The sequence below is a fragment of the Chelonia mydas genome, chromosome 10, assembly GCF_015237465.2.
Source record: "Chelonia mydas isolate rCheMyd1 chromosome 10, rCheMyd1.pri.v2, whole genome shotgun sequence".
NCBI lineage: Eukaryota > Metazoa > Chordata > Testudines > Cheloniidae > Chelonia > Chelonia mydas.
This window is the reverse complement of record NC_051250.2, coordinates 69,245,388-69,269,493: the sequence shown is the minus strand read 5'-3', so window position 1 is coordinate 69,269,493 and position 24,106 is coordinate 69,245,388. Positions and strand designations below refer to the sequence as shown.

The 24,106-nt window shown below is 49.4% G+C and overlaps 2 protein-coding genes across 11 annotated transcripts; both read left to right on the top strand.

Annotated features, from left to right (window-relative positions):
• The first annotated feature begins 2,676 nt into the window (after positions 1 to 2,676).
• AEN (apoptosis enhancing nuclease) lies at positions 2,677 to 8,928 on the top strand. 3 transcript variants are annotated; one of them, XM_007060375.4, is made up of 4 exons: positions 2,677 to 2,803; positions 3,483 to 4,278; positions 4,898 to 5,098; positions 5,720 to 8,928. In XM_007060375.4, exons 1-4 carry the CDS (start codon positions 2,742 to 2,744, stop codon positions 5,915 to 5,917), a joined length of 1,257 nt encoding a protein of 418 aa, XP_007060437.3. In that variant the 5' UTR covers positions 2,677 to 2,741; the 3' UTR covers positions 5,918 to 8,928. The 3 variants fall into 3 exon arrangements, with proteins under 3 accessions (XP_007060437.3, XP_043379883.1, XP_043379882.1); XM_043523948.1 differs by having other exon boundaries at positions 5,688 to 5,819; XM_043523947.1 differs by having other exon boundaries at positions 2,764 to 2,879.
• ISG20 (interferon stimulated exonuclease gene 20) lies at positions 2,752 to 23,681 on the top strand. Of its 8 annotated transcripts, none has more exons than XM_027822794.3 (4): positions 2,752 to 2,803; positions 14,405 to 14,642; positions 16,475 to 16,675; positions 22,200 to 23,681. In XM_027822794.3, exons 2-4 carry the CDS (start codon positions 14,412 to 14,414, stop codon positions 22,290 to 22,292), a joined length of 525 nt encoding a protein of 174 aa, XP_027678595.3. In that variant the 5' UTR covers positions 2,752 to 2,803; positions 14,405 to 14,411; the 3' UTR covers positions 22,293 to 23,681. The 8 variants fall into 8 exon arrangements, with proteins under 8 accessions (XP_027678595.3, XP_043379889.1, XP_043379888.1 ...); XM_043523954.1 differs by lacking the exon at positions 2,752 to 2,803 and adding an exon at positions 9,065 to 9,267; XM_043523953.1 differs by lacking the exon at positions 2,752 to 2,803 and adding an exon at positions 11,217 to 13,010.
• Positions 23,682 to 24,106: the final 425 nt, after the last annotated feature.

Below are 24,106 nucleotides of genomic sequence, written 5' to 3'. Positions count from 1 at the left end.
TATGTCCAAAGGTGTGTTGGCTAAAGGCCTTTGGGGCTGTGGGGCATTTTATTATTTCTTACCTGAACCACTGCCTGTCCACAGGGGAAGATGCAACATAGCTCTGCTGATGCAGCCCAGTCCTGACCTGCAGCACCCCCTGCTACTCCCATCTCCACCACACATACACGCTCCCTCTCCTCCACCACCGCCCCTCAACCCTAGCCCACAGTTTCCCTACTATTTCAATCCTGACAAACCAGTTCAGCAATATTGTGGGCTCAATTCAACAGCCTGTCAAATCCCCTCATGTGCGCTCATTAATCTACATTTAGTGGCATAAGAGTCAGGTGAGTACAGGAGAAAACATCTGTGCCTAGTTGAAGGAGTTCTAAATTACCTGTGTACCGTGTCTAATGCAACAGTGAGATCTGGGTGGCCTGCTGAGGTGCAAACTGACGAGCATCTGGCACCCCCACCCTGGTGGCTAGCAGCCAAAGGCTAATATGATTAGTGTGACCCATTCTCTGTGCTTGGTGGGCGGTTTCATTATAGTCCTTTGATGCCTAAAGTCCTTCCCTGTGGTGAAAGTTCAGTTCTTTGTTACCACTGGGGTAAATCCATCTCAGCAACCATAAAGTGGGAGTAAAAAGCAGAATCCCTGCAAAGACAAGAACTTGCTCGTGACTCTTGAGCCGACCTTTCCTGGGGACAGAAACGAGCCAGCAGAGGAAGGAACAGATGAAGGAGAGGAGTTCTATGAAGCGCCCTCTCCTGGGCATGAGAGATCACTGCATAAGTACATAAAAGGAAATCAGAAAAGCTGGATGTGAAATGGAACCACTGCTGCTCTAATGACCCTGGGGTATCCGTGAAATCCACCCACATGGTGACAAGGAGACAAGAAAGCACTCACAGTCTCAGTGACCCATAGATGTTTCTGTCCCTGTAACACTTGGTGACACTCGTTATGGCTTGTCATACCAGTAAAAGACCATTGTCTTGAATTGTATTACAAAATAAATGATGCAAGCTACTGGCTTGGACCTGCCTGTGACTCCCACGGGCCTATGTGTTAGAAGAGATACCAGCCCTTATGGTCAAATATCAGAGAGTGACGTTCACTGTCCACACGGTACCTGGGACCCGTTCCTTTGGAGCAAGCAGATTTCGTGTTTCAGGAGAATGCTGGCCTGCTCAGAAAGCTCTGCGCTCCAGACAACCTAGGCATCAGACTACAAGCCCGGCTCAACTTCGCCCAGGTCTGCTTTGAACTAATCTGACAGTCCTGAGCAGCGCTAAGGCCCCACATACTCTTGGATCGTGACTACCCTGGGGCAGCTGCTAGAACAAGGTTTGGCCCAGTTCACACAGGGGAGACTAAACTATGTATTCATTTTAGGTGATCTCTAGGTCTCTTTCTGAAGGAGATGCCACCAGGAACCCAAATCCCATGGTGATGGGCACGGTATAAATACAAAATAGAGCAGAATGGGCTTGTCTACATAAGGAAGTTTGACCAGTTATACTGGTGTAGTTAAAATAATATAGTTATACCAGTATAACCTCCCTGTTATTCTTATGATTATATCCTCATATGTTGTACTCTTCTTCCAGTATGAGTGGCTTTTTTAGTTCAACTTAAACCTCTGCCCAAGTGACATAAACCAGATTGGAAAATGTGCTGGACTATTGGACTAAGAGTTCACATGTGTGTGTGTCACACCAGTAGAACGACATCAGTTTAAATCCACATTAATCTTATACCTCATGTAGACAAAAGTGCAAGCTCATTGGGCCAGGGTCCCCCATTTTATTCTGTGTGTATGCAGCACGAGGATTGCCATGAGGTGACTGTCCTGGGAATTCTGTGAGGGGGCTTGGTATATGCTGCCAGCTGTCTAGTTTTATGGGCTCATGATTAACCCCGGGGGCCCAGTTTTTTGTACCTCAGAGGTGGTGCAGCCCTACCTAGAATATAGCAGCCATGGTTGTGGGTGTTGCTGCAACTCTCGGGAATAGTACTGTAATACAGGTTTCAGAGTAGCAGCCGTGTTAGTCTGTATCCGCAAAAAGAAAAGGAGGACTTGTGGCACCTTAGAGACTAACAAATTTATTTGAGCATAAGCTTTCATGAGCTACAGCTCACTTCATCGGATGAAGTGAGCTGTAGCTCACGAAAGCTTATGCTCCAATAAATTTGTTAGTCTCTAAGGTGCCACAAGTCCTCCTTTTCTTTTTACTGTAATACAATTAACCCTGAGCATCATGCCTCTGCTGGGATAAGATATCTGCTGCTTTCTGCTCTCCCCACAGCTTCACTATGCCACAAGGATAAATGAGAGCCCTACCATCAGTGCTCCACAAAGGGCAACGGGGCCAGATTGCTGCGTGCAGGGGAATCTGCAGCAGAGCCCCGGGGAATATTCCCTGCAGAGGTGCAGCAGAGTGTGTGGGGCAATATAACCCGGCCACCCAGCCCTCTCGCGGCCAGGGCCTTGCCCGCAGGTGGGCAGGGACCCCAGGCCCAAGGGGCTGCCGCGCCTACCTGGTCCCCAACGCTCCGATCCATCTGGAGCCCTTGCCCGAAACAGACGCCCCGGGGAAGGGCGCTCAGGGAACTGGCCCAGCGCGCTAGGAAACAACTCAGGCAGGAGCAAATAGGCCAGCCCCGCCCCTTCATGCAAATCGCATCCCGCCCCGTGGCCGCTGAGCCAATAGGCGGCGGGGGGGCGGAGCGTGGCGGCAGGACTTGCCCGGGCATGTGGGAGCCATTGCAGCAGCTGCTTCCGGGAAAGCCACGTGTGGGCAGCCGGCTCGCTGGGTAAGAGATGCGGGGGGCCGGCCGGGGACAGGGAGCGACCCAGTCGGGAGGGCTGGGCAGAAGGAGGGGGACCCAGGTAGGGGGCAGAGGGGCTCGTAAGCACATGATCTCTCTCTTGCTATTCCTGTTTGAGTCCTTCTGTTTGAGTCCTTCCGTCCCAGGCCAGAGCTGGCACCGCGGAGCCAAGCCGTGGGATTGGGATAAGCGCCAGCTATGGTCGTGCTAGCTCATAACCCCCCACCCCCTTACCCTCTCGTGGCCGTATTACTCCACTTTGCCTGGGGTGATGCTGGGGCCCCCCCAGGCCCGCGTTATGACTGCCGCAGGCTCTTCCTGCGCTCTGGACCATGGGCCCCGCCCTGCCCTAACAAGGCCTGACTGGGTGACCAGCTATGGTAAACCCTGTGACCTGAAGCAGAGCTCTGCGTAGTTTGTAAGCGTGTCTCTGTCACCCACAGAGATTGGTCCAGTAAAAGATATGACCTTACCCACCTTGTCTCTCTAATATTCTGGGACTGACGTGTCTACAACAAGACTGCATGCGATAAACCCCAAGTGGGCACATCATGTGCTATCTCAGCTCAGCTGTGGGAATGGGATAATCCCTTTCAAATCCAGCTGAGGAGCATCTCTACTTACCAGGCACTGACTAACCCTGTGTTGTGGGTATCTTTGGCAGGATGCCTTCTGGCCAGGGTCTAATGCCAGGTGTTGTGAGCACAGTGAAGGTCTGTGAGGTGGGGCAGAAGGGTGCCGATGGCCGGTTTCTCGGGTACTCCAACTCCAGAAGGGATCTGTGCTGCCCTCGTACCAAAGCCCACCTGGCTCGCAGAGCAGATGTGGAAGATCGTGGCTTGCTGCAGAGCCAGAATAAAAAGAAGAGTCGGAAGCACCAGCGGTTTATGGCGCACAGGGCTCTGCTGGAGCAGAGGGGACTGTTGAGACCCACGCTGGGACACGGAACTGAGCCAATGGCGTTCACGGTGTCCAAAGAGGGCCTGCTAAACAGGGAAGCCAGCAGATGTGGCCAGCCAGCCAGCGGGGCTGTATCTCTTGTGAAAAATCAGTCTGGGGGGGAAGTCCATGTAAAGCTCACAAAGCTGAAGCGGGCTCTGATACAGTCTCTGCCAGCCCCTTCGGAGGGTGCAGGTGGGCAATGCTCCCTTTCACTTTCTCAAGACTCGGAGAGCAGGTTACCTTTGCCTGGCAGCTCCAACTCAGGCAGAGCTTCCTTGTCCCGCTCGCTGCAGAGACCTGGGAAATGTGTGGCCATTGATTGTGAGATGGTGGGCACAGGCCCTGGCGGGAAGCTGAGTGAGCTGGCGCGATGCACGGTGGTGAACTACAACGGAGATGTAATCTATGACAAATACATCCGGCCAGAGCTTCCCATCATGGACTACAGGACTCGCTGGAGTGGGATCACCAAGCAACACATGCAGAACGCTACCCCATTCAGTGCTGCACAGAGAGAGGTAAACAAGAGGCGTGGTGTGCATATCTGTACAGTCTGAACAAGGGCTAGATTTTTATCCCATCTTTGGGCAGCTGTCAGGGCACTGCTCTGCCAAGATCCAAGGCTGTCACTGTTCTAAGACCCACTGGCAGGTGGCATGCAAACAACCAGAGTCTGTCACCTGCCCCCCTCTCCTTCCAGGCTTTCCCAGGAGATATTAGAAAAGCAGCATGGCCTAGAGACATGAACGTAGGACTAGGAGCCAGGAACTCCTAGTTTCTAATCCTTGCTCTGAAGCTGACTTGCTGTATGTCAGCTTTGAGGTGAGAGATTCTGTATCTCTGTGCATCTCCCCCCCCCCCCCCCCCACTTTTCTCCCCTTTCCCCAAATTTCCAGCCTGCCGTGAAACCAGAGGATGCTTTGGAACTGGCCTTCTCTGGGACATGTAGCCCTGCTTCTTCATTGATTGTGATTGAATAGCTATCACTGGGCAGTTGGGGTCTGTGACATCAGAGAGGTATGACTAGTTGTGGGGTTAGATAGAGCGGGAGAAACCAAAATCAGTGCAAGGAAGGACTTCTAAGTCCCTCTTTTACTCCCACTGTGATGCCCAACTAACCACCTCTGACACTTCCAGATCTTGAAGATCTTGAAAGACAAGATTGTGGTGGGACATGCCATCCACAATGACTTCCGAGCCCTGAAATATTTTCACCCCAGAAGCCGGACTCGAGACACCAGTCGAATCCCTTTGCTGAACCGGAAGGCAGGACTCCCTGTGAAAGCCAGTGCCTCTCTCAAGAGCCTGGCAAGGCAGCTGCTTCACAAAAGGATTCAGGTAAGGGGCCTTCTGGGAATGGAGAGCAGGATTTGGGGAGTTCTTAGCCATCTCAGCAGTGAAGGGGTTAAGGCTGCAATTGGATCTGTGTGGGCAGACCCAACGGGAAACCATGTGGACATAAGAGTCTGCATGTGAGAGGCAGGATGGCCTATTGGTTAGGGTACAAGTTGGAATGTGAGAGACCTGGGTTCAATTCCCTGCTTCATCATAGACTTCCTGTGTGACCTTGGGCAAGTCATTTAGTCTCTGTGACCCTCTGTTCCCCATCTGTAAAAAGGGGATGATAGCACTGCCCTGCACCACCAAGGTGGGAGAGTAAATCCATTAAAGATTTTTGAGGTGTTCAGGCCCAAATGCTCAAAGGTATTTAGGCATCTTGCTCCCATTGACTTCAATACCTCTGGGCCACAGATACTGTGGTGGGGGGGCAGGGCAGAAAGTACTTCAAACAGACTGATGTGCAGATCTGATTGCAAGATGGAGGCCTTGGTGTGTTCAAAGCCCAACAGAATCTGATCCAAACACCGCTTATCCACCGGAGCAACAGCAAGTTTTGCTGGGAGCTTGGCTCTGGGGCCTTCACCAGCCTCTCCTCTAGCCTTTTCTCTTTGCCCTCAGGTTGGCCAGAAGGGACACTCGTCGGTGGAGGATGCTCGGACTTCCATGGAGCTTTACAGACTGGTGGAGGTCCAGTGGGAGCAGGAGCTTGCCAGCTGCCACCCCTCCAGTCCCCCTCACACTCCTACGGACAGCTGCACAGACCACTACATGGAGGACCAGTACTGGCCCAAGGACCTGAATATAGTCTGCAAATGAAATGCTCAGTCTCCATCTTCTCCTTGATGGTTTTTCCTCCCAACAGAGACATTGTCACGCCTTCGGATTTTAAACTGAGAATAGCTGTCGGCTCCTACTTAATCTTTGCTCCCCCAACATTGCAGCTTGGTGGTGGTGTATGAGAGCCTGAAAACGACACTGATCAATCCAACTGCGTGGCCCAAGCTGGACAAAAAGCAAATGTAGGATGAGAAAATAAGACTTTAAATACTTTCAGCTTCATTAACTTGAAGTGTTAGAGAGGGAAATTAACCCAACCCCCCCCTCCCCCCCACTTCTCACCTGCCAGTGCCCTATAATGCCCCTCCCATGTTTGAACACTAGGGAGAACTAAGATGAAATGTGAAGCACATCTCTGCCCTTCTTTGGCTGCTATGGAGCCTGCACTGGTCCCCTGGTGGCCATCAGTTACACTGCAAAGCATGATGTGGGGAGTCTTGGTTGTGTAGTAGATGCAGAAAGAGGGAGGGGTAGGAGGCAGCAGGTGCAGACCCTCAATGGCATGGAGTGCTGTTGACTAAAGAGAAGTTCTGGGACCTTGCTTCCTAATTCCCACCACAGATTAGCTTGCCTGGAAGGTTGCAGGCAGCTGTTTATCTTGTTAGAGCCCTGCCAAAAGGCCCTTTGACCGATGGCAAAGGAAATGTGATTATGCTTGTTTTCTCAATGTCAGGGTCAAAATGTAGCTGACATTCCCAGATCTGTGACCAGATGACACGAGGTGTTTCTACGCTGCAATAAAACCCATATGGCTGGCCCATGTCAACCTACTCAGGCCCGGGGGCCTAGAAAATGGCAGGGTAGATGTATGGGCTCAGGCTGGAGCCTAGGCTCTGGGACCCCATGAGGCCCCTAGGCCCTAATTCTCAGTTGTTCCATTTTAGTCCCAAGTGCAATACTGGAGGGAGACCAAGGTGGCTCTAAACCATTTTTGTGCTTCCCCAGACTCCTGGGACAGCAGTGGCATGGGCCGCCTGACTCTCCAGTAGAGCACAGGGCCGCTGTAACTTACACTGAGCTTTGTGTGGCTGTAAAGCAACAAATAATGGGGCCCTGAGATCCAGGTCTGGATCAAATGCAATGTCCTGCTTTTCAGGCAGCTTCGCAGTGGGTTTGACTTGACAGAAAGCAGACTTGGCCCCTCTTTGCACAGCTTGTGGCTCCTGGATTAAAATCTATGACGTGCCTGGCTCCTTTCCATACTCCCCACCCATGCGCCTGTGCTGATTCTATCAGATGTAAACCACCTGTGCGGATATAAAGATTATTTCTCTAGGCTGCCCTTTATGTCCCACCACACTTTAACAAGATGGATGTGTGATGGCAATGTCATCTTGCCCCGCCTGTGTGCTCAGACCATCCTTCCGCTCTGTTTGGAACTCTGGGACTTTAAATTCAGAGCAATCCTGGGGCTCCACCAATCTCTGTGTGTTGCCCTTGGGGTCTGTATTTGGGATCTCTCCTTATGTCCTCCCAGAGATGGGGAAAGCTGCACACTCCCCTTCCCGGGGGAAATGTTCCACTCCTTGCAGTGTATGTACATCACGCAGAGCTGGGACCATGTCGGGCAGGGCTGACCCTGCCTCCTAATCAATTTTGGTTCTGAGTTAATAGGCAACTGCACTTTGAAATGACGCAGCAGGATATCCACTCAGCAGGTTCTAACAAAGGTTAATGCCATGCTGCCGTATAGAAACGTGACATGCACTCTCCTCTGCCCCAACCTTCCTTCATGTGCCTATGTTTCTAAGTTTTATATGACCTTTGTATGCGTACCGCTGAGCTTTGAGCCTGCATCACTGACTCTTCGTGGGTTAAGTGAAAGGATCAGAGGAGTGGGAAATGCTTCAAATCTGATTTCTGTGATAGCAATCAGCTGTATGGTTTAAAAGGCTAAATGTTTCTCTGGCAGAGCTAGAACTAGAGTCTTCGTGGTGGGGACTCTGAATTAACCACCAGGAAATCCCAGACAGTGCATTTACCTCCATTCTAACCTGCCTCAGGTGATTGTGTTATGCGTAAGGCTGAGTAACTTTAACTATCTCCAAGTGCACTGATTGTGGAACTGCTCTGCCTGGAGCCCTATCATTGTTACAGATGAAACCCACCTATAGAAATAAGCCAGAGTTGTGCAGTTAACTGGGTTTTATTCAGCCATTGCCAGTCAAAGCTCTGTCTATATGCAATATCCTAAGGCCAGTTCATACCATAGCCTGTGTGGGCCAGTGACAGCCATGGTGTTGAGGCTGTTCAATGCTAAGAGAAGTTGACTTTTGTTCTCCTCCCCCAAAATGTTTAATTGTTTTGTGGGAGGAGGAAGGGGTACCAGGATGACCATAGGTCTTACGTACTTCTAACCATTCAGCTGTGGTATAGTGCTCTGTGGCTGATGGCTTCCTTTATTCTTCTGTCACTGGTTTTGTCTCCTTCTGGGGCAGTTTGAATATAGAGGGTGGGAACCAGCCACCTTGCCTTGGATCACACTCCTTTCTGCTTAGCGATGCTGTGTTTGAAGAGAAGCATGCCTGTACATACTTTCTGTAGTAACAGGCCAAGGAGAAGGCAGATGGTCCTGTCGTGGGGTCTTCCTGTCAGTTTCATACTTGTCCCCACAGTCTACGCAGACCAGTAGGAAAAAAGATTCTAGCCTCAGCTTTGAGGATGCATCCAATGAAAGTGCTGCACTACAGTCTTCCTGAATGTGCAGTCTCACAGGCTGAGAGAAGGTGTGAGGTTTCCCTCATTCAGTTCACCCCTTGGTGGTTTAATGTGGCCCGACTGAAACAATAAAACTGGAGGAAATTCAGAACCCAACTTCATAGCCTCTTGAGTGAGGAGCTTCCTGTCCCAGGTACCAGGGTTGTGATGAACAAACAAAACCCAGAGTCTCAACTCTGTATCTCTCTAGAAAGAGTGTAAAGTGTGTAGTGTGATGCTAGAGGTTTACAATGAAATATTTATATAATATATTTGTCAATCTGTGAAACTCACTGGTGAAAACCTGTGTGTGTCTTGATTGGGCCAGGCTGGGGTAAGGAGGGAGATTTCAGAGCATTTGACAGTCACCAATCCAGGCACTGCCTGATGTGCACAGACTGTAAAAACTGACTGCAAACAGGTCTCCTAACACAAGTCACTTTCTATGTAGGGATCAAATCAATAACAACCTTCATTTAAAATGCTGTTCAAAGGTGGGCCTCTGGAGAGGGAATTCCCTGCCTCTGACCTCAGCTGTTCTGAGTGCTCCTTGGTGTATGCCCTGTCCCAAACACCTAGGACCTGATCCTATCCTCAAGACAACTTTACAATGGATTCCCCACCTTTAGAAGGTAAGAATGCACCAAATAAATATATTTTCTGAAGCTTGCTTGGGAGAGGATCCCATTCCCCACAAGTTTCTTGGTCACAGCCATAAAAGATGCAACACAATTGTTCCTGGTATGTTCCTCTGACTCAGACGTTATAATGGGGAGAGAGAGATACTGAGCAGTAGTATCAGCTGTTGAAGGATCTTCTGATTGGGCTGCACTAGGGAAGGTTGCCCTATATCTAGTACTTCTCCATTACTGAGAAGCAGCAGTGGTGACTCCTGTTAGTTAAAGATGGTGACATCTAAAGCCTGGTGCTTCTGCATGTTAAAGGAACACGGTTGCCTTGAAATCAAGTCAGGTCAGAACACATGAATCGATTTAGGTTCAAATCCTACACCTGCCAGTACTTGGTTTTACAGTTGCCCTTTCCTCTGTTTACTATGGCTTTCCACTCCCTAGATTGGTGTGACACCGCTTCCCCCCGAGCTTCAGGAGTGTGAGTGTATAGTAGAAATATCCCAGCCTTTGCAATGTTTGGTGGCCTCCTGTTTCAGGGCTACTGCGTGTTCTGAAGATGAGAAGGACCCAAGAAGCGCTAAGTATTTTCAGCTGTTCTACCTCAAGGACAGAACAAACCAATAAAAGGTGTTTAAAGAGACTCCACACTTATTCTGGGAGGAAGTGCTTCCCACACCCTAGCCTTCTTCACCTTGCAGAATGAAGTTGGTTTGAATTTGGTTCTCACAAATCATGCCTGCGCTCGAAAGAGAAGGAGCATCTTGCCAGAATTACAGCCACTGATGCTCATAAAACAAAACAAACTGCCTTGATCAAATGTCATAAGAATGAAGTGAGTTTTGCAAGGGGCAGGAGGCTTGCTCAGCCTTATTTCCCCAAAGCTAATCATTATGTGAGTCATACATATTTGGTAGGATAATTTTATTTAAAATACACTATGGTTGGTGTTCTGAAGCTGCATCTTTGCCTGCCCTTCCCATCTACCAGAAAAATGCTTTGCTTAAAGGAAAACTGCAGTCATTTTGATGACGGAATTAGATGAGTGCAGAAAAATGAACTTAAATCAGAATATGGAAGGTGAACCAGGCAGGCTCAGTACTGCAGCTATAAATACCTGCAAATATTTCAGGATCTCCATTTATATGAATTGGGAACCTTTATGAGTCCCGGAGGATGCTATCAAAATAATTCCACTATGAAAAACACAGTAATGAGAAGAGGGAAGTAATGTTGCAAAACAGGATTTGTGACTATCTGAACAGTGGTGTGGAGTGACAGGGTATAGGGGTTTTGTTCACTTTGCCACAAATACTTGTGCAAATAGATTTTTGTTCACATAATCGGGAGGGAAATGGCTCCTCTTTGTGCAAATACCTGTGTTTGCACATCAACAAAGGGATTTGTGTGTCAATACAAGAATTCACTGTTCAAGCCAGAAGTGTTTGGTCCAATCAGAATGTGCAAACACAGCCATATGATTGAGGTGACCAGTTACCCATCACTAATTGTGAATAATCAGAGATAGTTGAAAGAAGTAGCCTACAGCAGGTTATTCACAAACTGAAATCTTCTGTAACGTGACAGACTAGAATGAATAATTTTACCAAACTGTTTGCAGACAACTCAGCATCAGGAAAAAGAGAGCTACGTTCAGACTTTTTTTTTAGAGTAGTTTGCCTGGTACATGGTTTTAGATGCCTTAAAAATCCCTACAACACACATCTCTCAAGACAGAAAGATCTGAGCTGCCCTACCATGCACTGACCTCCACCTTTACTTCTCTGGCTACAGAAGATTCAGAGGGAGCCTGAAGAGTCAGAAACCCCTTGAAAATGTTACAGAATTTGTCTAAAAAGAGCTGTGAAGATCTGCAGTCCTTTTTAGCTCTGGCTGTGGTTCTTATGTTCCTTTCTCAGTTCAGGTCACCAGCCTTGAGCTGGTGCTGCTTCCTCCATTATTTTGATTTTTAAAAAACAGCTAGGATGTCTTTAAGACATCCTAGTGATTTAACCATGTTTTACATTGCATCATGGGGTTGGAAAATAGTTAATGCTCCATTGCAGTTTTCCTTTAAAATCTGTTAACTCAAACTTCAGTTTCAGTGTTTTTGGCATGCTAAGGTAACCACTGTTGCCAAAGTTAATATACTGAGTAGGTGTCTGGCTGTGGTTTGACGTGGAAGTTTAGTGTGTCAGTTAAACCAATGACCATTAATCACAGGACTCCAAGGGTGTTAAGAGCCTCAACCAACAGGCTGTCCTGGTAATGCACTAAAAGGTGTCACGTTATCACCCAGGTGCATGCAGGAGAGATGCAGCTAGTTTGAAACTCAGTGATTTGCTCGTCACTTATATTTGCGTCCTTTTCAAAAAGGGACAGTGGAGAGGATTTATCTTGAAACCTGTTCTGATGTCACCTCCCCAATGTTAATTGCAACCTGTTTGCTGCAAGGAGGGAAAGTGCAAACACGCAATGAATGAGGTTGGGGTGGGGGGTATAACAGATGTGGAGTGCAGAGTAGGCTGATTGGAAATTGCATTACCTTGTGAGTAAAACAGAAAAGAGTCCAATCTTCTGAAGAAAGTGACTACCCATGAAATGGGAGTCTTGCCATGAACTTCACTAGGGCCAGGATCTCACCCAAAGTATTTGTTTATGCAGATCCCAGGGTCACTGTGTGCGTGAGAGAGAGACTGCAGGTAGAGAGTAGCTGCTGCAGGAGAGAGCGCAGGCAGGTAGCCAGGTAACAACTTGGAGAGCACATGGTCTCCCTAGCAACTTGCTCTTGGCTCCACCTGGGCATAATTAGACCAGAGCTGGAAGAGAGAGATTCTCTGGGAAACTACAGGGCCTCTAATTCACCTGGCAACAGATAGCAGAATTTCAACTGGGGGATATTTAAGAGTCATCTCCAGCACCCTACAGAGCTCTACAGTGAGGCTTGCAGCTGTGCTTCCCTCTTTCAATAAAGAGGCACAGCACACAGATAAAAGGTGCCAGCATGACCTGCTTCACCTTGAGATAACTAGCCTTTGTGTTGGCCCGAGCTAGAGTATATTAACTCATCGGTAGTACTGCCAACCCCCCAAAATTCAAAAACCAGGGGTCAGGCCCCACAGATCATGGGATTGGCTTAAAAATGGTTACAATTTTTTTTAATTTGGGTTATTTTTGTTTGCCGTGTGGTTTTTGAGCCTTGAGGGAGTGCTTAGGCTCAAAAATGAGACCCTTCTCCACAACCATGAAGGCTAGTAACTTTTTCTAGTGCAAGCTGAGATTTTCACATACTCGCTTCTGGGAGCTGGAGCTTTAAGTACCAATAAATTGAGAGAGCTGGCAACAATGCTTAAAGCAGCATATCTAAGGCTGGCCCTACGCTAGGTTATAAACTCCTTGGGGCAGGCAGTGTGTCTCCCTCTGTTTGTACAAGATTCAATAAACAATCTGCTGGTCCCTTGAATGCTCGGCTCTCAAGGTTTTCTTCTGAACTGAACGCCACCCTGGGGAACCGCCTGTGGCAAACAATTCTACCCTGGCCCCTGCTTGGGTCTAGATAAGATCAGCTAACAGGCTGTTCCCATTTCTAACCTGTATGATCTTTGCTCTTGTAAAAATCCCCAAGCAACCACTGTCTGCAGTGCAGCAGAGTAGTGGAGGGGGAAGGACTCAACTAGAAACAAGTGTCTACTTTAGCTGATTGAAACCTTTGTTTCCTGGGAGACTGGCTGCACTGACTCTCACAGGTGGGGCCTTTTTGCATTTGTTCCTGTCCGGATTGCATATATTTAACTCCTTAAGGAGAAACTCTGCTTACCCTAAAAATGCTAAACATGCATTGGTTAGAGCTAAGCTGTGCCCCAGACCCCCAGCTCCTCTGAGAGGCCATGGGATGCTTTGCTTGTTCCCAGGACAGCTGGGCCATTTTTCAGGTGGACAGGATTTCAAGGTCAGCCAGTATTAGGGACTGTCTTTTTGTTCTGTGTACAGAGCCTACTGTAATGGGGCCCTCATGACTAGGGTTCCTCGGTGCTACTATAATACAACTAATTTAGGAGGGAAGGAGGCGGTTAAAGGTCTGTCCATAAGAGAAACCGGTGGAGGGATGCGTCACAGTGTGTTATAGTGGAGGAGTGGGCAGTGTGAGCAACCCGTTGCGGGGAGTGAGGCCTGCCAGTTGGGCAATGGCTGCCTTTGGCATGCCGTTCTTACCCTTACTCGACCTCCACCCTCCCCTGCCAAGGGCCCTCTAGCAAAGGAGTCTCCTCTCCCCTGCAAAGGTCAGGCGTCCTCCACAGGCTAGGATGGGCCGATGCAGGGTTACAAACCGGGACTAGTGCACTGGCCGGGGCGGCGTAGCCGTGTCGGTCCCAGGATGTTAGAGACAAGGTGGGTGAGGCAATGTCTGTTATTGGACCAACCTCTGGTGGTGAGAGAGGGGGCTGAACTGGGGATGGGGGAGGAGCTGGGACTAGAGGCAGAGCTGCTCTGGGCACGGAGAGGGAATGAAGGCAGAGCTGGGCTGGGAGCAGAGCTGGGGTCAGAGGTGGGGTGGGCTTTGGGCAGAGAGGGGCTGTGGGCAGAGTGGGGCTGGGTGGCTCTCCCTCCCTGCCCCTTGTGGGTGCTGGCCTGGGTCCTGGCATGTGCCCCCCCCCAAACATTCCTCTGCACCCTTCAGGGGGCATCCCTCACGGTTTGGGGACCACTGATATAAATGATCGGTAGAGGATCTCCTGCATGGGGGTCAGGGAATGTGCTGCAACTGTGTGGGTGGTGGGGACAGTGTTCATTGGGGTGACCACATAGAAAAAGAGTCTCCCTCAGACAGTTACCTTGCTACTGAAAAAGGGTTATACAGTGAGGAGCGTCTTGTCTGAAAAGTGCTGGTGTTTCCGATGTGGGGGAGAAAGGGGGGTCTTTCTGGCAGAGTGAAATGGTGATTTTTGCTGCACATGATTCTAGAGGGATGTGGAACAATCACTGTGTTTTTACAAAATGCTCCTGCGATGCCTTGTGTGTTTTCTAAGGGATTGAAGCACATTCACGACTTGCTGTTTCACGCTCACTGTAACACACACACATCCACACCCAGTCTGCTTAGATTTATTGCACATGCTGTTTTGTGTAATCTTTAAACCAGGCTGAAGATGGTGGAGCCTTCTGACATCGTGGCCCTGGACTGCGAGATGGTGGGCATGGGACCATTCGGAACTGAAAATGGATTGGCCCGTTGCAGCATCGTAGATTACTATGGCAACGTGGTCTATGACCAATTCATCCGACCAGAAGGTGTTGTAACAGCTTTCAGGACCCCTGTGAGCGGAGTTCGCCCAGTGGACATGGAAGGGGCCACACCATTCAGGGTTGCCCGGGAACAGGTAAGAGGAATCACAATCCAGCCTTGTCCAAATGAAACACTTGGCCTTTTGTTGGGCAGAGACTGCCATTCCTCTCTGAGTTCTGTCCTGGAACTGGTACCATGGCATGGCTCTAGATTCATCGTCCAGCGCACGTGTCAATGTGTCACTGAACACTCCCCCCCACGATATAGTTTTCTAGCTGAAATCTATAAAAGGTCGGGCCCAGCTGGTGAGGTGGTGAGGCTGACCGACCAGTTTGGGGACATGTTTATCTAGTTTGTACAGTAACTACATCAACAGGAGTTGATGCTGGCTTCCACACACTCTTTTGTCGCTGCTGTAGAAAAGCTAATGAGAATAATCCTGGTTGCAGTGACTTGTGGGTTATTTAGCTGCTTAGGGTCACTGCTGAAGCTGCCAGCAAGGTGGCTTGTGTTTCCATTAGTTCAGTTAAAATGGGATCCTGATCCAAAAGAGATTAAAAAATAGATAAATGGCACAAAAGAACAGGGAGCACGTGAAAGAAAATGCTCACAGCAAACAAAGGTAAGTGAATGTGCTGTCTTTGCGGATGAGGGACTGATGACGCTCTGTAGAACCCCAGGTGAGGCAAGCAGCCTTCCTCAATTGCCAATCCTCTCCCTACATTCCAGGCTTGGCTCAGCCTGGAACAGACACCGCAAGTCATACACCACCAGAGTCATCGCATGTGGGTTACCAAACTGCCATCAGACTGTAATGACTTTCCGTCACTAAGGCACTGATACTTTGCTTGGAAAGATTTTGGTTTTCAATGTTAAATGCATACAAGGTATTTTTATCAAAATTAGAGATCCTCCCTCACAGAGCAAACCTGTGATCCAATTGGTGATCCTTATCCTACATGTTAATGATGACGATTATAAATTGGTATTCTAGTAGCACCTAGGAGCCCTAGTCCTAGATGAAGACCCCAGTGTGCTAGGCTCTGTACAAACATATAACAAAAAGTTCCTAATGCTGGTTGACCTTGAAGTAAGACTCTAGACCAATGATTTTCAACCTTTTTTCATTGCGGATCTGTAAAAAAAATTTGAATGGAGTTGCAAACCCCTTTGGAAATCTTAGACATAGTCTGTGGACCCCACGTTGAAAACCACTACTCTAGACCCACACTGGTCATGGAAATTGTTTTCACCGTGTAGTGTGGTGGCCAAAGTTGAAATACAGGAAGCTACAAACAAAGTCTTACGGATATGAGCACTTACAGGCCCTCTGACTGATACTGCGTTTAAATAAGATACCGACAAGAAAGGGGAAACATTAAGCAAAATAAGTAATGCAGAAATAACGATAAAATACCACACGCTAAAGAAATGGAATTGAAAGAACATTTCTAAAGTGCTGCACATTAAAATGCCTCAGCGTAGGTGATGTTCAGATTTACAATTGTGATTTGTCTTGAGTGTCAGATATACGAGAAGTGGCAGGTTTTCAAAAGGGCACAGCACCCACAATTGGGCCGAGGTTTTCACTCATTCAGTGCTGTTGAGTGCAGAACCCTTTTTGGTAATCTGGGCCCAATTGTGGGCGATGAGTGCTTCTGAAAATATCACTTAAATGCATGTGTTTCTGTGTGAGGCAAACAGAAAATGTCAGAAGCCTTCGGCAAGCACGAGTCTTTCAGAGATGGGTGCATGCTGCACCTATCCTCGTCTCTAACAAGCCCAAAGCCCCGGTTCTGAACAGTCCCCCGGCCTTTGGGAAAGTTTGACTATGATGACACAGGTAAGGCCCAACCGTCAGGTGCTTCTCTTGGCCTTTGGGGCTTTTTCGTGGTGTGAGCATTGCTTCACTGCCGCCTTTTCCAGATTTTACAGATCCTGAGACACAAGCTGGTGGTTGGCCACGATTTACGCCATGACTTTGAAGCACTGAAAGAAAACATGTGGCACTACCGGGTCTATGACACGTGCAATGACCGGCTGTTGAGAAGGGAAAGCGGGCTGGGAAACTCCAGGCGCGTCTCCCTCAAGGTCCTTTGTGAAAAGCTGCTCAAGAAAAGCATCCAGGTAAGGAGGAAAATCATGCCGGGGCTAGTGGGTCGAAAGGGCTGTAGCTGGTGAAAGGGGTGTGGTTTCCTGATGACCCAGTCTGGCTGATGGAGGAGAATGGCAGGCTGGAGTATTTGCTATGAACAGCTTTACAAATGTAGCCCCTTTGCTGCTTAGCGACTCATTCAAGAGCAAGTGTGGAGTTTCTCAGAATGTTCGTGAATATTCACCTAAGTGTCAATGAATCGCTGTTTGCGTCAGATAGCTATTATCTGCATTGTTCTATCGCCTGAGTCACATGGTGGTGTTTCTGCTCCCTGATTGGATGACTGAACACTTTTTTAAGCAAGAGAATGACAGGTAGTGAATGTGTGGACGAATATCCATTATGCTAAATTTCATGTCACTTTTAAGATTTGCAAATAAGTGGCTTTCATCCAAATACTCCCGAATAATGACTAATAGAAGCCCAGGAATCCTAGCAATGCGAACTCAAGGCTCTTATAAAAAAATTTTTTTTTTTTTTTGGTCAAATTAGCTTTTCAATCAGCTGCAATAGCAGGTAACTGACGAGCCTGTCACTGAAGTGAATTTTAACCAATGAGAGAAGGTGAGGTGACACACAGACATTTACTTCTGTCTAGCAACAGCCATTCCTGGAGCAACATGTGACGATTCCAGCTGAGCTCTGCTTTCACATCTCTCTTATTAAGCTTTTTCCCTTTAATTCTCTTAAAAAACATTTTTCATAGAGGGGCACCTTGCAATTTGAATCCTATAATGGATCGTCCCCCTGACCTTATGTACATTCCTGGCAGCTTTTCCTCTCCCACAGGTGCTTGGATGTGGGGGAAGTTAATGGAACCATCAAGACATGCATGTGCCTCCGTCCCCAGTCCTGCAATGAGCTCCGCTCCTCTCCGGTGCCCCACTATTACAGCTGTACACTCGTGTGTCTATGGACTTGCCCATTATTAGAGTCAGTGAGGCTGCATGTTGGTGCAGGGGTCTGTCTGTGCAGAGCTCGCTGCAGGATCACAGCCTTGCTGAGTAACTGCATGATTTTATTGTTCCACTTGTGCTTCCTTTCCCTTTTACCTCCTCTGTCTGTTTGCATCCTTCGCTCACTGTGTATGTCTAACTGTACCCTCTCTGGGGCAGGGGCAAGGTCTCTGCTTGCTTGTTTTGCGAGGTGTCGACTCTAGATCATTCTTGGGGGCGGGGGCTTGAAACAGCAGCAGCAGCAAAGGGAGACAAGTGCTGACTCTGAGCTGGGAAACTCATCTCCCGGGATTTGTCACTAGTGACCTGTTGCCTCCGATTCCCTGGCTCTCCTGGTCCTCTGATGGAAGTGCGGGGCTATGGATTTTCTGATGCACCCAAGTAAACTCTAGCTCTTGTGGAGCTGTTAAAGTTTTATTTGTATGGGGCCTCCAGTAGGGGATGGTGAGGAGAGGATCTGGAGTATTTTACAATGCTCAATACTATTTTCTTTTATCACAGTTCTAGCTTTAAAAGGCTGGACAAAGAAAACCTCACAGTGCAGCAACCCCAGATTCCTGAGACTAGAAATGGGAGCTGTCTATTTCTATTACAGTAGCCCTTAGAGCAGGGGTGGGCAAACTTTTTGGCCCGAGGGCCACATCTGGGAATAGAAATTGTATGGCGGGCCATGAATGCTCACAAAATTGGGGTTGGGGTGAGGCCTCTGGTTGCGGGTGCAGGCTCCAGGGTGGTGCCAGAAATGAGGCATTCAGGGTGCGGGAAGGGGCTCTGGGGTGGGGTGTGGGGAGTAGGATGCGGGCTCCAGCTGGGGGTGGGGGAGTAGGGTGGGGCTGGGAATGAGGGGTTTGGGGTGCAGGAGGGTGTTCTGGGCTGGCATCAAGGGATTTGGAGGACGGGAGGGGGATCAGGGCTGGGGCAGGGAGTTGGGGCGTGGGGAGAGGCTCAAGGGTGCAGGCTCCAGGTGGCGCTTACCTCAAGCGGCTCCCAGAAGCAGTGGCCATGTCCCCACTCCAGCTCCTACGTGGAGCCGCAGCCAGGCGGCTCTGCATGCTGCCCCGTCCGCAGGCACTGCCCCTACAGTTCCCATTGGCCACAGTTCCTGGCCAATGGGAGCTGTGGGGGCAGCGCTTGGGGCGGGGGCAGCATGCAGAGCAGAGCCCTACACGTAGGAGCCAGAGCGGGGCCATGCCACTGCTTTTGGGAACCGCGTGGAGCGACCCCCGACCCTTCTCCCTGGCCAGAGCGGGGCAAGCCCCAGACCCTGCTCCCCAGTGGGAGCTCGAGGGCCAGCTTAAAATGGCTGGCGGGCTGGATCCAGCCCATGGGCCGTAGTTTGCCCACCCGGGCCGTAGTTTGCCCACCCCTGCCCTAGAGGTTCCATTGTGCTAGGTACATTCACTACCTGTCACATAGTGAAGGACAGTTCCTTCCCTGAAGAGTTTACTGTCTAAATAGACAAGACAGAGGAAGAAAGGCTTGTAATCCCACTTTCTAGATGGGGAACAGAAGCACAGATTAAGTGGGTTGGCCAAGGCCACACAGGGAGTCTGTGGCAGAGTCAGAGGTAGAACCCAGGCGTCCTGCGTCTTGGCCCTGTGCCTTCGCCACATGAACGGCCGCCTTGTTTCTGTTGGGATTGCAAATTTGAAGTCAGAAAACCTACAGTCAGTTAAAAATTAAAATCACAGGAGCCTTAATAACCTGCTTGGCCAGCAGAAGCAATAGGTGTGAGCTAAAAATGAATAGGCACATCTGCCGGTCACTTAGCACTTCAGCTGCTGGTGTGTGTGAACTCCAGCAAAGACCCACTGATTGGTTGCAAGGAACCATTTTCACCAATGAGAGGGAATGGTGTGGCCTAGCAACAGCCTTTCCCTAATGAAAACAAGCCACTTAAACAATGTGAATGTCTGCAGATAAGAGAAAATGGCAAGATCCTCTCAGAAAGTGCCCAAACCTGGGATGCAGTGAGTGCCCTCAGCTCCCGTGGACGTCAGGAACTGAAGTCGATGGGAGCTGGGAGGACTTGGGACTTCACAGGTGCGGGATAACGGAGGCAGAACCACTAATGCATCCTGCAAGGTCACTCCAGTTCCTCCTATCAGCCTCTGTGCGCCCAGAGCTGAATGTTAGCAGCACAGGAAGAATTGTCCAGGCCGTGTAGAAAAGAAGCGAAAGCTGGTTGGGAGCTGTCTTGCTACAACACTGAAGCTTGCACGGCACTGTGGGAGAAACGCACCTCTCTGAGCCAAAAGCGCACTCTCCTCTTGATCAGAACACGTGCAGCCCGATGGATGAGACCCAGGCCCAGATGCCACCAGAGTGGCAGAAAAATGCCCAGAGCAAAAGAGAGTTCACAGACCTGTAGGAGCTCAGGGCATGTCCAAGACACAGCCCTTGATGGTTTTGGAATCAAGCTGGGGTAAGTGGGAATTGGACCAAATATGAGAACACCCAGCAACAGTCTGGGGGTTGCACTGCAGGTCGTGGCCGCCTTTTGTATAAGCAAATCATTGCTTGGCATTCCTGTCCCCAGGCCCTGGAAGTGATCATCTGGAACTCTCTTCATGGGAAGTAATAGCACTGATGAGCTAAAGCAGGGGACCCGTGCTAACAGAGTTGCCTTTGGGGCCCTGTCCGGGAGAATCTCAGTTTTAACTTAAAACAGACAATTTCTAGTCCTTTTCCTTGTGCAGAGGTTTGAAAATGCAACCGATGTTAAACTGATGCAAACCAATGACTACAAATGAAAGGAATAGACAGGTAGGTTCCATGCTGCAGCATTAAACCGGAGAAAAAGGATCTAACAATCCTTTGCCTGCAAAACACCCCCCGATCCTCAGCCCGGCTCTGGGCACTGGCCTGTGACTGTCACAGGCAGAAACTGGTTCTGTTTGGAGGTAGCCAACCACAAATTGTTTCTGACCAGCTCCAGAATGCCTTGGCCAGCTCTGCTCAGTACAGTGTTCAGCCCCCTGAGTGCTTGCTGCAAGGGGAACTCCCCTCCTGTGTCCTGAGGGACCCATGTAGTCCCTGCACCATGGATGCAACTCAGGAGCAGGAGTGGGGCCAAGCTGCTGTTGTACAGAGTGGGGAGACTCAGTCCCCTGACTCCCCAACAGCCGCCCCACTGCCAGAGATTGCAGGACAACGCACCTGCCCCTGCTATCACTGTGAAAATGGATGTTGGGTATGGAAGCCACCTAGATGTAGCAGGGAGGGGAAGAGGTGCAGGGCTGGAGAGTGTAGTGCAGGGACTGATGGTGCTGGGAAAGAGAAGAATGTTTTGCCCCACATCTCACTGAGGGTGGAGAAACCTTGTGGAAAGAACCCCTCGTTCATGTTTTGGTGCCACCGCTCTGAAGACCATTAAATATTGGGGAGGAGCTCTATGGAGTTTGTGAACGTCTGGGAGAACTGTCAGGGTAGGCCCTGGAATTAGGCCTAGGAGTCACAACCTTTGGGCAAGTGTCCACTGTGCAGTGGGTGGCATCAAGCTAGTGTGGGGACAGCTGGAGGGAATCCTGCCCTGCCTCATTGGGATTTCTGCTCTTGGCAGAAACAAGAGCCAGCTCTGCACCAACTGGCACCTTTATAAACACAGTAATAAAATAATCACAGTGTCACTCGGCCTGGCTGTCGAATGAGTGATGCATTCTAGGGACTGCAGAGGAGTTGTTATGGGGCTGACGTGCTAATCACAGAGCTCATTTCTATGCTCGCTACAGATTGTGGCGGAGACTCTGGAGCGCTGAGCTCTGGCTTGAGCTTGCTGAGAGCCAGTCCCATTTTGCAATCCCAGCCTGGCACCTTCTCTTTAGGCATCTCTGCCTGGAAATGGTTCTGCCTGGAATTGTATCATTATAGAAATGATACAGTGCAGTCAGCATTAACCTCCCTGGAAACCAGCATGGAAAATAGAAGTGTGGAGCTGATGGCTCCAAGGCGAGCAGATGGGAGGGCCTAGGACCAGCGGGCGAGAAGGCCACATGCTGCATACTAAAGGGCACACAGACTCCTACTGAGAGACTGTCTGGCTATTCCCTCCACCCTCCCTGTATTTTCCTTTAGTAAAATCACTCTGGTCTGTTGCTGTTTCAGGGGGGTGCAGGATTCCTGCAGGGAATGTTGCAGTATCTAAGGCTCCTCTCCTTTATCCCACCTCATGATCAGAACGAGCACCCTCCCAGTCCTGAGTATCAGGATTTTTCCACTCTTTGGGGAACGGCTGGACACCATGAGTTCTACTCTCCCCTTGATACATGTGTGTAATTCCCATTCGGGGGCAGGTACCTGGTGCAAAGGGAAGAGAGGATAGGACCCCTCCCAATCCAGTATAATACTGCCCTTGGGTTGTGTATGTGCCTGGATGCCACAATGATCTCTCAGCCAGAGACATAATACACAGCTGAGGGGTGCCTTATTGTCAGCAGGGTTGTCTCAGTAAAGCCTGGAATGTCCAGCTGGAGACCTTGATCTTTCCAGGCTGGTTTTGCTTGCACTACGTCACTCTTGGGGCCCTTCTTTTGTTTTACAGACTGACAGAGAGGGCCACTCCTCTGTGGAAGACGCCAGGGCGGCCATGGAGCTCTTCAAGTTTGCCAGATCAAAAGAGGATGGCTCCATTTAAGGGACTTCTTGCTTCTCTGTGTCTCCTCAGGTTACATGTGCAGCTGCGCTGAAGGTTATGGGACAGGCTCCTAGTAACATGTCCAGTGATGATCTTGTTATGGGCTGAGTGAATGTCCCATGTGGGTAGGGTGACCATATTTCCCAAAGGGAAAACAGGACACCACACGGGGCTGGACCAAGCACCCCCCCACACCTTCCCATGGGGCTGGCCCTAGCTGCTCACCTGAGCCCCTGTCCCCATTCAAGGCTGGGGTTGCTGCTCATTTGAGCTCTGTCTGCCTGCCACTCATCTGAGCCCTGCCTGCCACTCGAGGCTGCCGCTGCTCGCTTGAGCCCTGCCTGCCCGCCTCCCACCCCAGCATAGGCTAGTGGTAGTGCATGTCCCCATCCCCCTGGCACATTCCTCTGTGCCGCACTCCACTTTGACAAAAGTGGGCATTTGCCCTGTTTGCTTCTGCCAACTGATCAAGCTGGCAAGAGCAAATGGGAGAAATGCCCACTTTTGCCAAAAAGTCAGAATGGTTTAAAGAAAGAGACGGTCCTGGCCAATACAGGACATATGGTCACCCTACACAGGGGGTCACTTTAAAATAGGCAGGGTGGCACTAATAAAAGGGATCTGCATTTTTTTGTTTTATTAAATGATTCTTAAAAATGAGAAGCCATTGAACAATTGTCAACACTGCAGCCAGGCCTGTAGCAGAGGACATGAAAGCCTGGCTTGGGTCAGCTGTTTCAACAGCTGGGGCTAGGGTTGACATTGGGAGGGCTGCCCTTTTGCAGGGATATGATCCTTTTTCTGCAATATAAAACCACCATAATAATGCTCAAGAATCAGAGGGGTTTTGATCACCCCTTGGTGACGTGCTGTGGTCACTCATCTTGGATATATGTGTAGAAATACAAGCTCAGTATGGATAATGAACCCATCGCATTAGTCTTGAGCCAACCATCCCATGGGTGCCCAGAGCTTCTGGTATGACTACATGCATAACTTAGGCTCCATATGGAATAAAAGCTAGAGATCCTTAATGGCTGGTATAGGGACTAATATGTAGTGCTAAAGAGTCTTGTGAGTGTTTTGAAAGAAGTATAAACCCGTCTCGTGAGAACCGGGCAGCTGTGGACTGAGGCTGGGAGTCAGGTGACTGAGTTCTAGTCCCCAGCTCTGCCACTGAAACACTGTCCCATGTTGGCCCGAATAATTCTGCGTCAGCTTCTCCGTCTGTAAACGGGGAGGTAGGGAGCGATGATGCTGCTTGCCCAGCTTCGTGAAGTGCTTTCAGGTCTCTGGACATGAAGTGCTATAGAAGTCTGATTATTGTTATAAATGAAGCTCGTGGTCCTTGCATTGCAACACAATGTCTTGAATAAAAATAGAAGATGCTGTGAAAATCAAAATATTAACCTCTCTGCTCCTTTGACTGGTGCCCTCTTGACCTTAGTGGGGCAGCGGCATGCAAACACAATGCCGATAAGCCCAGGATAAAAACCCAGACTGATGGTATCTATCTGGTATATTGTCCATATGGATAGGGGCAGATCCTCCAAAGGTGTAAATGATCGTAATTCCATTGTAGTCAATAGAACTGTGACAGTTTGCACCAAGGGAGGATCTGACCCATAAATTACTACTTTCTTTCTCCCACCTTTTGTCTGTCTTTTATATATTTAGATTGTAAACTCATGGGGACAGGGACTGTCTCTTAGCATCCGTTTGTACAGTGCCTTCCAGCAGGCACCTTTGATTTCTGGTGGGTCCTCTAAACAACCCTGCAATACAAATAACTAATAAGGATAGATTGATGGATA